This window comes from Aquarana catesbeiana, linkage group LG02 (assembly GCF_042186555.1).
Source record: "Aquarana catesbeiana isolate 2022-GZ linkage group LG02, ASM4218655v1, whole genome shotgun sequence".
Taxonomy (NCBI): domain Eukaryota; kingdom Metazoa; phylum Chordata; class Amphibia; order Anura; family Ranidae; genus Aquarana; species Aquarana catesbeiana.
Window position 1 is genome coordinate 128,770,706 of NC_133325.1, and position 17,145 is coordinate 128,787,850.

The 17,145-nt window shown below is 44.5% G+C and overlaps 1 protein-coding gene across 2 annotated transcripts in view; it reads left to right on the plus strand.

The window, feature by feature from the left end:
* Window positions 1-17,145, plus strand: part of SKA3 (spindle and kinetochore associated complex subunit 3) — a 49,392-nt gene that overhangs the window by 17,718 nt on the left and 14,529 nt on the right. For both annotated transcript variants that reach the window (XM_073613449.1, XM_073613448.1), the window contains exons 5-6: window positions 7,939-8,332; window positions 16,631-16,713. In XM_073613449.1, coding sequence (XP_073469550.1) covers window positions 7,939-8,332; window positions 16,631-16,713 — 477 coding nt within the window. The remainder of the gene's footprint in view (window positions 1-7,938; window positions 8,333-16,630; window positions 16,714-17,145) is intronic.

The window sequence follows — 17,145 nt, forward strand, 5'->3', positions numbered from 1 at the left end:
GATAGGTCTTTCTTAATGGTAGTTATCAGTGGGAGGTAGTTTGCGGTATATAGGCTGTTAAAATTATCTGTGAGTTGTATACCTAGGTATCGAATAGCCGACGTGGCCCAGGTGAAGGGAAAGGCTGATTTAAGGCTCATTGTTAATTGGGGTGACATGCAAATAGGGAGTATTTCTGACTTTGAAAAATTAATTTTAAAATTTGAAAGAAACCCAAAGAGCTTCAGTTCCTTCATCAGGTTGGGCAGTGAGATCAGGGGGTTTGAAACATGGAACAGGACATCATCAGCATATGCCGAGAGTTTATGCTCCGTGTTACCAACTGTGAGACCCTTAATGTCGGGGTTAGCGCGTATTGTGCAGAGCAAAGGCTCCAGCACTAAGGCGAACAAGAGAGGTGATAGGGGGCACCCCTGTCTCGTGCCATTTCTGATGGGGAAGCGAGCCGAGAGGGTTCCATTTACCTTGACTTGTGCGCAAGGTGTCGAGTATAGTGCTAAAATAGAGGACAGCATTCTCAGACCCATTTGCAGTGATCGAAGCACCTCCGTCAGGTAAGACCAGTCAACGCGATCGAACGCTTTTTCAGCGTCTGTTGACAGTATGAGGTAAGGCTGTGGCTCGGGGCGGGCACGGGCCCAGTGAGTAAGGTGTACCGCTCTGATAGAGTTGTCCCTGGCTTCTCTACCTGTTATGAATCCCGTTTGGTCTGGGTGGATAATGTCGGGTATAAGGTATTTAAGTCTGTTTGCTAGTGTTTTCGCTAAAATTTTTATGTCTAGGTTAAGGAGCGATATTGGCCTATAGCTCGGGGGTACGGTGGGATCCTTGCCCTCTTTCGGGATTACAGTGATGTGTGCCAGAAGTGCCTCTGATGGAATGGTTCTTCCTTCTGCAATAGAATTAAAATATTTGCACATGGGTGTCTCTATGTGAGTCAGGAAGGCTTTATAGTATGCCTTAGTGAACCCGTCAGGTCCAGGACTCTTTCCGTTGGGCAAGGAATTCACCGTGGCCCGAAGCTCATTTAGAGTGATTGGGGCGTCTAGGTCTGAGGATTGCTCTTCTGTAAGTGTCGGGAGTTTGGCTGCAGTCAGATAGTCTCGGATCGCGTTTTGTCTAATGTCCCGTGACGTAGGGGAGGGGTCAGAATCTATGTTGTACAATTTAGCGTAGTAAGCTCGAAATTCAGCAGCAATTTTAGATGGGTGTAGAATCGGTGTTCCCGAGGCGCTATGTAGTTTATGTATATATGTCTGGGCTTGACGTTTCCGGAGGGCCCGGGCCAACATGCGGCCGCATTTGTTTCTGTGTTCATAGTACCTGTGTGCCATGAATCGGAATTGTTTGCGTGTTTGACGATCGAGTAGGCGTAAGAACAGTTCGCGTAACTCTGTCAGCTTTTCCAGGTCTTCAGGGCGTCCGTTGGCTTTGTGCCTGAGTTCTGCTTTTTGGAGTTCGGTGTGTACTCTTAAAAAGTCTGCCTGTCGTATCTTTTTAAGTCTACTGCCCTGGGAAATCAGAGCCCCCCGAACCACAGCCTTGTGAGCCTCCCAAACCGTCCCCTCACTTAGCTCGCCTACAGGGTTCTCTGCAAAATAATGAGCTAGGGTATCCGCGACCTCAGCCATCACTACCGCATCATCCAATAAGTTCTCATTAAGTCTGCAGGTCCGAACTCCCCGTGTGCCTGATGGCAAAGAAAAGGCCATCGTCACTGGGGCGTGGTCGGAAATGGAAATGGAACCAATGTCTGCAGACTGTAAAAGTTCAAGAATATTTCGATCCACATAGATGTGGTCAATTCTTGTGTATACGTTATGTACTGTAGAGTAATAGCTGAAGTCACGGTCTAGTGGTCTAAGCGCTCGCCAACTGTCGGTGAGCAGGTGGGACTGAATAGTCCTGCGGAAGTGCTTCAAGAATGCGTAGGAGTGGGAGGGTCTTGCATGGGAGGTGTCTAGCATTGGGTCAGGGCTTACGTTAAAATCGCCTCCTAAGATTAGGAAGCCTTCTCTGAATTCAGCCAAGCGGTCTAGTGTAGTGTCTATGAAGGTAAGTTGATCTGCATTCGGGGCGTAAATAGTAGCGAATGTATATTTTTGGCCAGCAATGTTGCCCTTTAGAAAAACATATCTCCCCAAGGGGTCTGTATCGTGCTCTGCCGGCTGAAAAGGGCATGCCTTGTGTATGGCGATAGCTGTCCCTTTAGATTTAGGGGTCGGGGATGTGCTAATAAACCATTGGTTAAAAAGGTGAGTAGGCAATTTGGGAAGAGACTTTGGCGTAAAGTGGGTTTCTTGAAGGAAAACCACTTGGGTTTTCAGGCGTTTTAACTCCCCCCAAAGCTTACTACGTTTGTGTGGGGAACATAGTCCCCGTACATTATATGTACTTACCCGTAGGGAAGCCATGGAAAGGAGCGTGGGTGTTCAATGTGTGCAATTTGCGAGGGGTCCGTCACAGACAGCAAGGTGGAGCAACCTGTAGTGAAGGGGGAGGGAGTAGGAAAGAGACGAGAGGGAGAGAAGACAAAACATGTGTGAGAAGAAGAACATAACATCCACGCACGTAAAACAACTACTAAGGGTCGTGTCGAGGAGCCCCCCCCTGGAGAAGGGAGGGACCCCAGGCCACGACCCCTTATCCCAAAGGGGATTAGTGCCCAAAAAAAGCAGGGCGGCCTACTAGGGGGTTAGTGGCCGTCTATAAGAGAGGGCAGGAGGTCCTCCGTCTCCGTCCACCGCGTCTGATATGGTGCGGTTAGACATGGAGAGAATGATGGTGCTTCAGGGAACTCAAAAAATGTGCAAACCGTCAAACAGCCTTACGGCTAATGTTAAGGGGATAATCTAAGTGCAATATGTATAAAAAAAAGAAACACTTGGGTATATTTTAAAACCTGGGAAAAAAAAAAAAAAAAAAAAAGAGGGGGGGGAGAAAAAACTTCAGTAGCAGTTCGTATGCCCCAGAAAGGGATGTTTGCTAGTTTCCGGGTAGGGACATTCCCAGCGAGGATTCAGAAAGATGTCGCCTGCGATTCCTCTTGCGATTCTGGTTTCTGGCTGGTTGCCACGGTTGGTGGGTAGGTAATTTGTCGTTTCCCAGTTCTGAGGAACATCTCCAGTCGGGAAAGTCTACCGGGTCCAGATCCAGGGAAGTCAAAAAGTGCGGGAGGTCATCTTTGTTGCGAAGAGTTATGGTTCTACCATCTTTGGTGACTTGAAGGCTGAAGGGGAATCCCCAGCGATACACCAGGCCTGCGTCTTGGATAGCTGTTAGGAGAGGGCGAAGTGCTCTACGTTGCATAAGAGTGCGCCTCGAGATGTCCTGATAAAAGGCCAGGTGTGCACCATCAAAATCAAAATATGGTTTCCCCCTCATTTTTTGCATGATGCGGTCTTTAAGCGTATATTTATGTAATTTACAGATGATATCTCTTGGATTGTTCGCATCCTGGGATGGGGGCTTCAGGGCCCTGTGTGCACGGTCTATTTCGATCGTAGCAGTGGCAGGCAGTCCTAATATTTCCTTAAAGACTCCTTCCAGGGTGGGGATTATGTCCCTGGGCCCAGTAGCTTCAGGTAGGCCTCTTATCCTGATATTTGCCCGTCTGCTGCGGTTCTCTGTGTCGTCCAGCTGACATAGCAGGGCCTCAATCTGTTGGCCCTGTATGTTACACTTGTCTTGTAGTTTAGAAATGACAGGGAGAGTTTCCTCAAATTTCTGTTCCAGAGTTTCAAGTCTGCCTCCTAAATGATTTGTATCAGCTTTGAGCTGAGCAATATCTTCCTTAAAAGCTTTTTCCACTCTGTCAGCAAAGCGTTCAAGATCAGCTTTCGTGGGTAGGGACATAATATGGCGCCTGATGTCTACATCTGCCAGGGGGTCCAGGTCAGTGGAGTCACCATCTTGGGAAGTGGGGGAGCCTGGGGAGATCAGGGGGACTGAGTCACTCACCGACCCTGGAGATGGAGCGGGAGAGTCATCCAGTTGCTGTGACTGGCCAGCGGAGGTCTTTGCGGCCTTGTTAGCACGCTGTGTCTTCCCGGTCGGCGCCATCTTGGAAGGCTCGCGGCCTCTCCCGGTCTGCCCAGTGTAGAAGGAATCCAGCTGGGATTGCCGCGATCGGTCAGTCCGTTGTGGCTGGGAGGATGCCCGGTGTCTCAGGGACATAATTTGCTGCGGGTGTTACCTCCGCTGTGGAGCTGGTAATGTGCTGCGGTAGAGCGGAGCTGAGAAGGCACACGTCCTCACTCCTCCATAGTCCGGACACGCCCCCGCGAGGGACGTTTTTGAGCGTTTATCGACGTGTATCAGCGTTAGAGCGTTTTTTTCAGCTGAAAAACATCTCTCAGAACCCACTAGTTTTTTGTGTGTTTTTTTTTTTTTTTTTACTGCTCAAAAACGCCACTGCCCAAAACTGCTGATAACAGCCTATGTGTGCATGAACACATAGGATAACATGATGGAGAGTTTAATGACTGTGTAGAAAAAAACGTCTACAGCCAAAAACAGCTGCTGTAAAAACGTCAAAAAACGTCCAGTGTGCATGAGGCCTAAAGGTAGGGAAGTGGTTCTAAACACAATTCCTCCTCATATCATGAGCTTACTCTACTGTACTACAACGTGGTTGCAATATGTCTAGATATGAGGTACATTCCCACAGGCCCATGTGCTCCCAATTCACGATCTACTAACAGCTACGGTACTGCTTGCAGTGTGCCCACTAATGTGGCTGACATCTACAGCCTGGTATCATGTCTTCTTCTACTAGAATCTATCGCTTTCCAAAAAGGTATTCACCTCAGGTTGTGATTTTTATGGCCCAAATCACCCAGGTAAACTCTGAACGCAGAGACCAAAACACGCTTCCACACCTTCCCCAGCAGACTCTGTCTCTTAGGTACCTGCTGGAGTCAGTGTTCTGCTATTACTCCCAAATGGAAAGAGTGTGCACTACTATAAAATTATAGGATCAGCCTGCTGCTTCTACTAGTGCCGTTCTCAGTCTGGGATCTTTTAAATTGACACTTTCTTGGGGCACCCGCTATTCCATGGCTTCCTCTATGGAGATTGGAAATGCCCTGACAAGTTGTTTGCTGTGTGCCTTTTGGCCTTGTATCCTAAAGAAGACTTTGCTAGAAAGTGGCCTGCGCCCCCCCCCCCGTTGTTTTGGCAATGTCCCACCTTAACAAAGCCATTACAATGCCAGTGAGTATACACCTGTTTTTAAGGACTCACTGGGTCTAGTCATAGACATGGCTCGGGCCAGAGTTTATTTCCCTAGGGGAACATTCATATTCTCAGATCCTGGACTTGTACTTTTCATTCCAGGAGCTGTGAACTCTTATTTCATCACAGATACATGTAGTGCCGGTTCACGTAGGGGCGACCGGTCAGGCGACTTAGCCGTCTGACAAGTCACGCTCCATGCAGTGCAATGGAACAGTTCTAATGGGAGCGACTCAAGTCACTCCCATTAGAAAGCGGTTCCTGTACTATTTGGGGCGACTTCAGAGCAGCTTGCATTGACTTCTTTTAAGGAAGTCATTTGCAAGCAGCGCTGAGGTCGCGCTGTGCGGGGCGGTTTCAAAATCAGACGACTTTGAAGCCGTCCCAGTATGAACTGGCACGTAGTGCTAAAACAACTATTCTGCATAATTGATTATGAAAATAGTTGTCAACTAAGTGACAGCAGGCGCGGGTTGTATTAAGCTACCTGCCTATGACAAGGGAGTCTGTCTGCATAATACTATATTACAATCCTGTCTGAAAATCTACAAAACAGTGTTTTAGGTCTTTTAAAATAAACATTTTGATCTTGGAGTCTGATGATTTGTACCTGATTCAACCCCTAATAGTATATATCTCTTCTGTTATTCTCAGAGTGGATTAGATGTTTTGTTCCCCATCCACATAGCTGGTTATTATTAGCTGGTATTTAGCACTGCATAGAGATATTTAAGAATAAATTGTTGTTTTTTATTGTTTTTTTTGTTTTGTTTTGTTTGTTTTTTTTTTAACTTTACATATTACCTAAATTTTACACCAACACTTTTTTTTTTTTTCTGCATCCAATTAATCGAAACAATAATCGGCCAACTATTCGATTATGAAAATAATCATTCATTGCAGCCCTAGATCCGTGATAGTTTATGATTTTTGGAAATGTATTCGATATGTGCAAAGAGAGATCATACAAATACTTATAAGTAACATTTAATAAAAGTAATGAAAGATAATATTAGAAAATATAACAAGAATGCATGATTGCAAGCTCTGATACGATACTGAATGTTACAAGTTACTACTGTAGTACAGTAATACCTCTGATTGCGAGTAACACGGTTAACGAGCGTTTGGCAATACGAGCTATTATTTTTTTTTAAATCCTGACTCGGTTTGCAAGCGTTGTCTCGCAAAACGAGCAGGATTCCAGTCTCTACAGTGTGCAGTACCGCATTTAGCCAGAGGTGCAGGGGGCACCTGAGCCGTTTGGAAACACTCAGTTTCTGAGTGGTTTCCGAGTGTTTCTGGTGCCCCCCCCCCCCCACCTCTGGCCACATGCGGTACTGCATACTATATAAGTCGCTGTAGAACAAATTATTATCCATTGACTTCTATAGGGAAACTTGCTTTGATATACGAGTGCTTTGGTTAACAAGCATTCTTCTGGAACGAATTATGCTCATAATCCAAGGTACCACTGTATATAGGATTTGTGTGTGTGATCTTTTAAGGACCTGGATAGTTTGTAATGGCATTCCTTTAGCATTAAGTCATTTAAGGTAACCAGGCATTGTGTTTGATACATGTGGTTTAGAGTGTTTCTTGTGTGGCTACCCCTGTCCGTACTGTTGTTTCTCTATGGGCCAGGAATCTGGTTGTTTAGCACTTCAAAAACCACCCTTCAAGAGTTTCCCCTCTCCATTCTGCGAAGTGAGTGTCTGAGCTATAGGTCTTTATTCATCAAAATTAGATTTTCCTTCATTACCTAGTTGTGGTTAAGGTTGTGAGACTCTTATCTCTCAGCCACATTCTAGATGATCCCTGCAAAGGTACTCCAGTTTCTCGTTCCACCATGTAAGAGTGACTTGGCACAATGTTTATCAACTCCAGTCCTCAAGTACCCCCAACAGTTCATGTTTCCAGGCTTTCCATTATTTTGCACAGGTGATTTGATCAGTTTCACTTCCTTAGTAATTACCACAGCCGTTTCATCTCAGGGAAATCCTGAAAACATGACCTGTTGGGGGTACTTGAGGACTGGAGTTGAGAAACATTGACTTAGCAGACCATCATTCAAGCTTATGGTCTAAAAAGGATCAAGTCCCACCCTTTCTGGTGAAGGCACAATCAACTAGATCCATAAGTTTCTCTTGAACTTTTTGGCATTAGGAAATTTTACCCTAGATTTGCAAGTCTGCCATCTGGTCTTCTGTTCACACGTTCTACTAGGATTTTAGGCTTCAGCTGACACTAACTTCCAGTGTAAGGCCCTTAAGGTGGCTCTTTGAGTGCTGAACAGTCCCCCGGTTTTGTTTTCTTGGGCCTTTAGCACTGTTTGATGTTGCCTTCCCTCAGTTGGACTGCTTTTGGGTGTCCCAATGGTTTCACACCTGCTTTGTCCTTCAATAGACGAGGAAAAAAGTAGTTTGTACCCACTGTAAATCCTTTTCCCAGAGTCCATATAGGAACACGGGTCCTGTGCCTGTGTTTTTACAAAATTAAAGCACGCTGGTAGTAGGATTGGCGATTCTGGGTTGGCCTGCAACTTGTTTGCTTGCCAATGTCCATTTCTTCCATAGGCAGCTGTTTTCACTCTTCATTGGCCCCCAATGGACTCTAAAAATTTTCTGGTGATTACAAAAATATGATTTTTAATACTATTCTAATACAAGGTTGGTTGCTTTTTTTTTTTTTTTTTTTCTCCAGAAAATGAGATATATAATGAAGATCCCAAACCTGATGGTGCTGCTGAGAACAAGCACAACACAGGTCCAGCAGACCCTCCTCCTGATCCTCCAGCAATGCAGAAGCTGACCATATCGGATCTGCGAGCTCCTCAGTTATCAGACTTTGGTCTGTCTTATTACCCGCTGCCCACAGTGTGGGAACCACAGAATGATAAGCGGCATGTTAAAGTACCAGTAGAAAAGCCCAAGCCCTTATATAAAGATATTCGTACACTAAATGTGGCTAAAACCCCTAAATGTGCCCTGACAAAAGAGGAAGACTTTTCACAAATTCAGCACTTTGGGATCAGTGACTACAGCAACAATCTGAACGATGACTACACCATTGCACTTTTCAACAAGAAAAAAGGAAGGTAGGTATACACAGTGTTTTTGGGGAAGTAGTTGCTATATCTAGGAGTGTTCCTCAGAATTCATTAGCATGCCCTCGCTTTTAGTCACATGATCTCTGCTGCAAGTGAGGGCAGGGCTCGGAATGTCTGTTTCTCTCTATCACATAACTAAATGCACAGGCTTTCAGTCACATGACCAGTACAGAGGAGTCTTGGATTTTCCCCAGGAAGAGTACTAGGTTTGTTTGTTTATCCATTCAATCTAGTCAGATAACACTGACCAGATAACACTAGTCAGATAACACTGGGGAAAAAAACAATCCCCTCTGGGATGATCAATGAATATTGCAGGAATTTTAACAAGCCTAGTAGCCAATTTTCACCTTTTTGTTTCTCTGAGGTTAGCTCTGTGTTATGTTTCATCGTGTTTTTGGGATACTGATTCTGAATGGGAGGGTCTGGTTCATTATAATCAGCTGGCGCATTCCTTGTGTTCTAATGAGGAAAGCCGCATGGTCTGCATCCCTTTAGAAGAATGTAACTGTCATGGATCCGCAGTAGTGTTTGTCAGTTTACCTCTCCATGTGTTCAGCTTAAAGACCAGCCGCCCTACAGCTGGCTGCTTAAGTAATCTCTCCTCATAGCATGGCTTCACCCCAGGCCCTATCAGGGAATGCTATATTAACCTGCACGCTGCAAGCCAGCCCTACTGATCAATATTGTGTTTTTGGCTTCTGTGTGCTCCTTTTCTATGTGTTCTACATCTGATTCTAGTTACCGATCTTGGCTTGTTCTCGACTGTCTTTGTCTGCTTCATATCTCGACCTTGGCGTGTTCTTTGACTATCCTTACCTGCTTGTTGCCCTGACCTTTGGCTAGCTCCTGAATATCCTTTGTTGTGGCAGTCTGCTGCTTCCTCATTACCTTCCTGCAGTCTACCATGAGCGTGAGCAGGGAGGCCCTGGGGGTTGCGACCTGGAGCCAGACTGCAGCTAAATCCACTAGGGGCCTCTGGTGAACACCCACTGATTCCACGCACTGGGAAAGCTCATGCTCTAGCTCCCAGTGTGATCCGTGTTGGTGCTCCAGAATACCTCCTCTCCTGAATCACCTAGAGCTCCATCCGCAGCAGTCAGCTGTAGGGTTCACTACCTTGCGGTGCACTCCTGACCACAATGGGGGGTGCATCTGTCACCTGGACTCAGGTGACCTGACATTAACTCATGGGGAATATCTCACCAAAACTGAAATTCCTATTGCAGTGGGTGCAGACTTCGGGAAAAATTAATGAGTTGGTCACACAAGCAGGAAGTTGTATTCCTGTGTGTCCTGTACACCAACTGTGTGCAGAATGCCTCCAGGTTGCCATATTGCATTGAATTTTACAGAAGATTATAGCAGTTACAGATTGAAAATTAAATTATAGCTCAATTATATATACTCTATTATTTTGCTATATTTGTAACATCTCTTTAAGATGATATTTGAGTACAGGTCCACTTTACATAAATGCTTAGAACCTCTTTCAGTTTTTTTTTTTAATGCCAGCTGGGGCTCCGTTAGAGGAATTTTACATTTCACTTAGTGGTGCACCGAAATTGAAAATTTAGGATCCACTTGGCCTGAAAACCGAAACGGACAGTTTTTAAAAAAAATGTTTTTAAACATAATTTATTTGACTGGCGATTTTTGCATTGAAGTCAATGGGACGTGATTTTTGGGACATGATTTTACATTGAAGTCAATGAGACACAGCATGCCATTATCAGCAATTTTTTTTTCTATTGGCAAAACTCTGATAACCCTATTTTTGCCCAATATTTTTCGGCGGCCAATATATCAGTGCATCCCTAATTTCACTTCCTGTGCTTCTGCTAATGTTTTACCAGACAGGAAGTGATGGCAGTTCTTTTAACAGCAGCACAGACAGAAATAAATATTTTTTCTTTCTAGTTTCGTTGTAGCACATAGGAAGTCTTTAACCTTTCGTGTTTTACTGCCACCTACAGGATGAATGGATACTGGCAAAAAAAAAAAATGACCAGTTCAGAATAACTCCTCCTTGCATGGCTATTTTTGTGTTTGCGTCCTGGGAGGTTGGACATCATTTTTTGTTAGCATTTTGTTTTTCTCCTCAATCAAGCCTCTTCTTCAAATAACTACTAGAGCTGGTCTATACCATTGTAGCTATCTGACATAGACTATTAAAAGGCTGGCCTTTGGAGTGCTTTGACTGGACTGAACATTGCAGGGCTTGGAAGTTACCTTCGGGAACTGGATTTATTGTAAGGCTCTTTTTGGACCCCATTCTGGTAAAAAAGCTGGCTTTCCAGAGCCATTGGCATTGCCTTAGCACTTGCCCTATGTTGTATGATTAACTTGGTGAGTAGGCCGATCAGGCAAAGCATTGGGAGCTACCGCATTTGTTTGGATCACAGGGAAGTTTCATAATTTCAGCTTTCTGCTAGTTTATACCACAATAGGGGGTTAACTCTTAGAAAATGACATCATCTGCTGGGTGTTGTGCTCTTTCTCCTACCAATCACCATTGAGTAAGCATATTCCCACTGCTGCCTCTGCAATGCAACAAGCTATGATCATCTCCTATCCATTTCTTTTACTCGCCTATGGTAACTTTGCTCAGCTATGGCCATCCAATTCTTACTGGCTACCAGTTACCCAGCTTTTGGCAATATCTAAGGACTTGCCTTTTACTCTGAGCCTTATCTGGTTTACCACAATGTGGAGCAACATTTAAGTTTCTAGACTGAGAGGACAATCCTGCTGCAACAGGTGACCCAGCTCACACTCCCCTAACTGTTCAGAGACCTTTGTTCCATGCCTTCTGAAGGTACTAATGTCTGCAATTGGGAATCATATAACACTATAATCATAGGATATAACTCCTCATTAAGGTCGGGGTCTCTACTACCGTCATGCAAGACTTTGTTGGCCAGTGCATCTAGTTACCTGTTGACTATGACCGCAGAGGCTTCAAGCGTGCTCCTGCACCTTTTGTCTGCAGAATCTTTAGCTGATCTGTCCATGGCCTCTGAGCCATCGGTCACAGTTGCTATTTCTGACTTTAGTTCGAAATTGCCCCAATCTTCTTTTTTTTTTTATTGGAAAAAACAACTTTATTAAGAAGTATATTTATGGTACATGTATAATTATGAGCAATCTTGACATAGATTACAGTACATACATCAACACATGGAACCATTTGTTTATCATGGGACCGTATATCAGGTTGGTGTAAAACTAAGTATTCTCCATTGTAAAGTTAAGGGATTAGGAATTCGGACATCTTGTAATAGGAAGAAAGAAACAGTTCAGGAACACGTTTCACCATCCATCAACCATCTGCTCCACACTTTCATACTTAAGGTGACATCCTCTATGCATGTAGATCAGTTTCTTATATGGGAGAGTGTCGTTGATCTCTTTTTTTTTTTTTTCCAACAGTACCTAGGACTGTTTCTACTATAGAAGGGGTGTTTAAGGATGGGTTGGAGCCAGTGAACTGGGTTTGTATAGCTTGGCGGAGTTGGAGATACCGAAATAGGAGGCGATTAGCTAGGGTGAATTCATCTTTTTAGTATTTGGAACGTTTTAATTCCCATGGGGGTCATAATCTGATATATGTATAGTATCCCATGCTTTATCCATACAGTGGGGTCTGGGATGGACAGTAATTCGAACAGTTGCATGTTGAACCACAGAGGGGTGTGGAAGTGGATCTGTGGGGCCTTGACTTTTTGGCAATGCTGTCCGCCATAGACGTCGGTGATGTGTCAACATGTCGTCTTTGTGTTGGGAGGGTCATCTCGTCGATGGATCTCTGAGTACTGTCTGGAGTGGAGTATGGACTGGGTTGTCTGGGCTCGCACAGAGAATAGATTGGTATCTTGGGAGTTTGTTTTTGTCAAGGTAGTAGAAGTGGGACAGTTGGGAGGCAAGATGGTAATCTTGAAAGTCTGGGAAAGCTGCACCCCCTAGTGTCACTGGGTTCTTCAATATTCTCCAAGATAGTTTGTCTACTGTGGCCCCATATAAACTAATTAAGAATAGATTTGATTGTTTTGAAGAACTTTTACGGTATGTATAGGGGAGCATGCCACACCAGGTAAAGTATCTTTGGGAGGCGTATCATCTTAACTAGGCTGATGCGCCCCATGACACCCAGGGATAGTCTGGCGTCTGCGTCTTGGTCTTAATCAGGGTGTATAAGGGTTCAATGTTCAAAGATATGTAGTCTGTGAGTGATCTGGTAACCTTCACTCCAAGATACTTAATTAGGGATTTGGACCAATTCATTCTTAGACCTGAGTGGCTACCGATACATTCTATGGATTGTAGAGCTTTAACAAGAGAGGGTCCTGAGTCTGCAAGGTAAAGGATCGTATCATCAGCATACATTCCTATCTTTTCTTTTAAGTTCCTGCACGAATTGTGATGGCCAGCGGCTCGACTGCCAGCGCGTAAAACAGGAGGGAAAAGGGGCAGCCCTGTCGAGTTCGCCTCTCTAGAGGGAATTGTTCAGCTATCCAACCATTCACAAATACCCTTGCTCTCGGAGATTGATATAGGAGTTGGATCCAGTGAATAAAGTTGGGTCCAAATCCCGAGAGGCACTCCCACAGGTAGTTCCATTCCACAGAATCAAAGACCTTGGCAGCATCCAAGGCCACCACGACCCTCGAACCAATTTAATTGTGGGACCCTTGTATATTCATAAACAGGCTGTGAATATTCATGGTGGTGTTTTTCCCTGGCATGAATCCTGTTTGGTCAGGATGAATCAGTGATAGAATGACCTGATTCAGACGAGAGGCTAGAATCTTAGCTAGTATTTTAATGTCCACCTGTAGTAATGAAATTGGGCGATATGATTCCGGGTATTTTAGAGTCTTTTTCCAGGCTTTGGGATTACTATAATCTGGGCCTCTCTCGCAGAGGGGGGTAGGATATATATTTGTATAGGTTGTGGAGTTTGGGGGTTAGAATTTTGGAGTAGTTGGCATAAAATTCAAGTGGCAAGCCATCTGATCCTGGGGCCTTAGATGTGGCCAGGCATGAGATATCTGCGGAGATGTCATCTTTGGTAATGGGGGGGGGCTTCCAAGAGTTCTATTTGGTCATCAGATAGTCTAGGAAATTTTACTCCCGACAGGTAGTCCCTGGCATCCTGTATAGTTTGAGTGACCTGGGAGGTGTACAGGGTGCGGTAGAATTTCCCAAATTCCTCCGCCACTTGTTGTGGGTCAGTGATGTCATCCCCTTTCGGATTGGCCAACGATACTACCACCGGGAGGGGGGGTGAGTCTAAGTGGGCAAGGTACGCAAGTAGTGTGCCTGATCTTTCTCCATATTCAAACACCTTTTGTTTACAGGAGAAGATGCATTGCTTAGCTTTTTCAATATGTAATTGTGAGACCTGGCGTGTCTGAATTTTGAGGTTATTAGCGGTTCTGGGTGAGGGGCTTCTATGGAACGCCTCCTCCAGCACCTGTAGGTGTTCTGTAGCTTGTTGGACAACAATTTGTGATGACCTTTTGAGCCTGTTGATGTGTGTGGATAGCAGGGCGTGCAGTTTGAACATCTCCCACACCATTTCATACGAGGCCGAATCCCCATTGGCTGTGAAATAGTATTGCAGTTCCGCAGGTATGTAACCTTGATCCTGCAGGGCTGTCAGCCAAAATGGTTTCAGCCTCCAAGTCGGGGCGGGGGAGGCCTTCAATAGCTGGATCGTAATCCAGTAGGGGGCGTGATCCGAGAGAATTCTAGGTGCAAAACCTCCATCTCCCTGTTTCGGTAACAGGGTCATTGAGAGTAAGATAAAGTTAATTTGTGACATCGTATTGTTACTAGCTGAGGAACACGAGAAGGCTTTAGTAGTCTGGTGTTTGTGTCTCCAAGTGTCACCCAGGGCGAAGTTAGTTAGCATACGATGCAGTCTGGTACAGTATGTGCGGGGGGATCTAGAGTGGGATCTAATGTGTTCATTCGGTCCATTGCAGAGATTAGGGTCATATTAAAGTCCCCCATCCACAACGCCGGCACTGAGGGATAGTGTGACATAAAAGCAAGCCCTCCTTAACCACATTTGATTAGTATGGGGGAGGAACATAGCAGGCCAGTATTCAGATGGGAGATCCGTTAATAGTGGCGTGTAAGAATACACATCTGCTCTGCTGGTCCATCTGGAGTAGGACTAACTCAGATGGGGACACTAGGACAGATACCCCCACCCCCAGGAATACGAAGTATGGGTTGCGTGGTAAGCCCATCCGACCCATGGCTTTTTAAGGGAGGCTTGCAAGTGGCCCGTGACATGAGTTTCAACCAGCGTGATGACATTGGCACGCTGGGATTTGAGGAATGTCAGTATGGCTGTGTGTTTGATCTTATTGCGCTAGCCTCTAACATTGCATGTAAGGAACTTCAGGGAACTCATGGCGGTTACAGGGATTGTGTCTTAGGATATACTTGGGTGTGGACCAGCAGAGCAGATGTAGGCATGTCAGGTAGCACAATAAACAGTGGAAAGCAATATCTATAGTATGTACATGTCATTAACATTGAACCATTTGCATATGTCAATCATTGTAAACATGTTGGTAGAAAAACATTTCCCATCCCGCCCAGTTCATTGCCCCCCCCCCAACCCAGCATGGACATATCACCCCTTAACCAGGTATCAACAGAAGACATCCAATGTGGAGAACCCATTGCAGAGCACTCTGATTAAAGTGCTGAACTGTGGACTGCATCCAAGGAGCACATGACCTGCCTAGTGAGGGACGACTTCTCTTAAGACCAACCCTTGACATTATTATCAAGGAGACAAGAACACCCACCTGCCCCAGCTAAAAAGTCTAAAGACAGTTCTACTAAGTCTCCTCCCTCTTTTTCCACTACTCCTGAAATATGCATGTCTAGGCCTCCCTAACTTGTTTCTCTAGCAACCTGCAAGGTCTGGGGTAAGAAACCTGCTAAACTCTCAGAGAAGCATTTGTCGTCATGAAGGCGCGCTTCCATATTATACAGTGGGGGGAGAGTTTGCCCTTCATACATTTAGGTATAGAGAGTGATTTTTTTTTTTTTTTTTTTTTTTTTTTTTCAGGATTAGAGACTGATTTGCGCCCTACTCATCATCAACCTTACTGTTTTTTACTGTACAGATTAGCAGACCTGCTTCTTTCTCTTTTGGAGTCTCCTGGGCCAATCAGTCACTGATTAGATCCTCTGACTTTTCAGTCTTGCCTCTTGCCAGGGTGCTGACCCAAGTTTTGGCCTTAGTGCTATCTCATGGCATCGTCATCATTGTGGGATACTTAGACAACCTCCTGTGGTGAGACCTAGATTGGAAAGCGTTTCCCTGATTGTACAACTGTTTCCATATTTCAGTTGGCTCCTGTGTCATCAGAAATCATTTCCTAAATCTTTTCATTGCCCACAGGCAGCTCAAACCAGAATGTTTCCTCCTCCTTAGATGAATTTACAAGGTATTCACTTTTATGATCTTGTACCTCAGCCAAGTAGTTATCCATCTCTCAGCTGTTGCAGGAGAGTCATGTGTTGGTGTGTAACCCTCTTCAACCCTCCTTTTTTTTTTTTTTTTTTTTTTTTTTTTTTTTTTTTTTACGTTCTGTTCCCAGACTGTCTCAGCTCTTCCCTCTGCTGTTGGTGGTCAAGTTTTTGAGAAGTCCCAAGTTATCTGCCATATAGTTTGGGTAGTTTGTGGCCTGGTGAGCTGGTTTTCAAGTTCTGAGGTTGGGGGAAGTTTTCTTTATCCCGGTGCCAGGCCAACTGATCTGGATCCAATTGGACAATGCTCCAGTTTTAATACTGTTCATGTTGAGCTTGTTTGCTGTTATCCACAATTCAGCTGGACTGTTTCTAGATGTTCTGACGGTGAATGACGTTATGTGTGCATGAGAAAAAAATTAGGATTTTTGTATGTACCATAAAATCCTTTTCTTTGAGTCCATTGAGGGATACAAGTCCCACCCCTGTTTTTCACAATTTTCTACAAAAAATGAAGCATGCTGGTGGTAGTTGGAGGGGGTTATCCTGGGCTGGCCTATACTTCCGCCTCCCAGTAGGTTGGCAGTATAACCTGAAGGTGAAAGGCTTCCTGTGTCTTCACTTATTTGACTTCAGTAAACAAATCTGGTTGGTTACTATAGTATTCTTTCTGCTTATATATTTCCACTGCTTTTAGTTTAATATGCATATCCTTTTTTGGGGTTCACGAAAGCTTAGCATGTCCCTCAGATAATTTAATTGTCATATAACTTATTCCCATTACAGTGTTGCTGAAAATTGTACTAAAGAAACATCACAAAACATGAAAAGTTTGCTAGCTACACCTGCTCACCAGAAATACAAAAATGGTAAGTTGCATCGAAACAATTCCTTATTTAACTGCTTCACCCCCGCGCCATTGTAAAATCTAGGGAACCCTATTGTTGTGGGAAGACCTCATATGGCGTTCTCCCAAGAACGTGCATCCACTCCAGGACATGCTTCGGGGCGATCTGTCACACGGGCACAGCGGATGACTGATCAATGTACTGGCCCGCTGCCGATACCCTATGATCGCTGTGACCAATCGCAGCAGAATCACATGACAGTTGTAAACGATGAATGGCTTCTTTTCATTCCATTCATTGTATACAATTGTGTGTGTGTGTATATGTGTGTGTGTGTGTATGTGTGTGTGTGTATATATATATATATATATATATATATATATATATATATATATATATATATATATATATATATATTAGAGAGAGATAATATATATAGTATATATATAATTT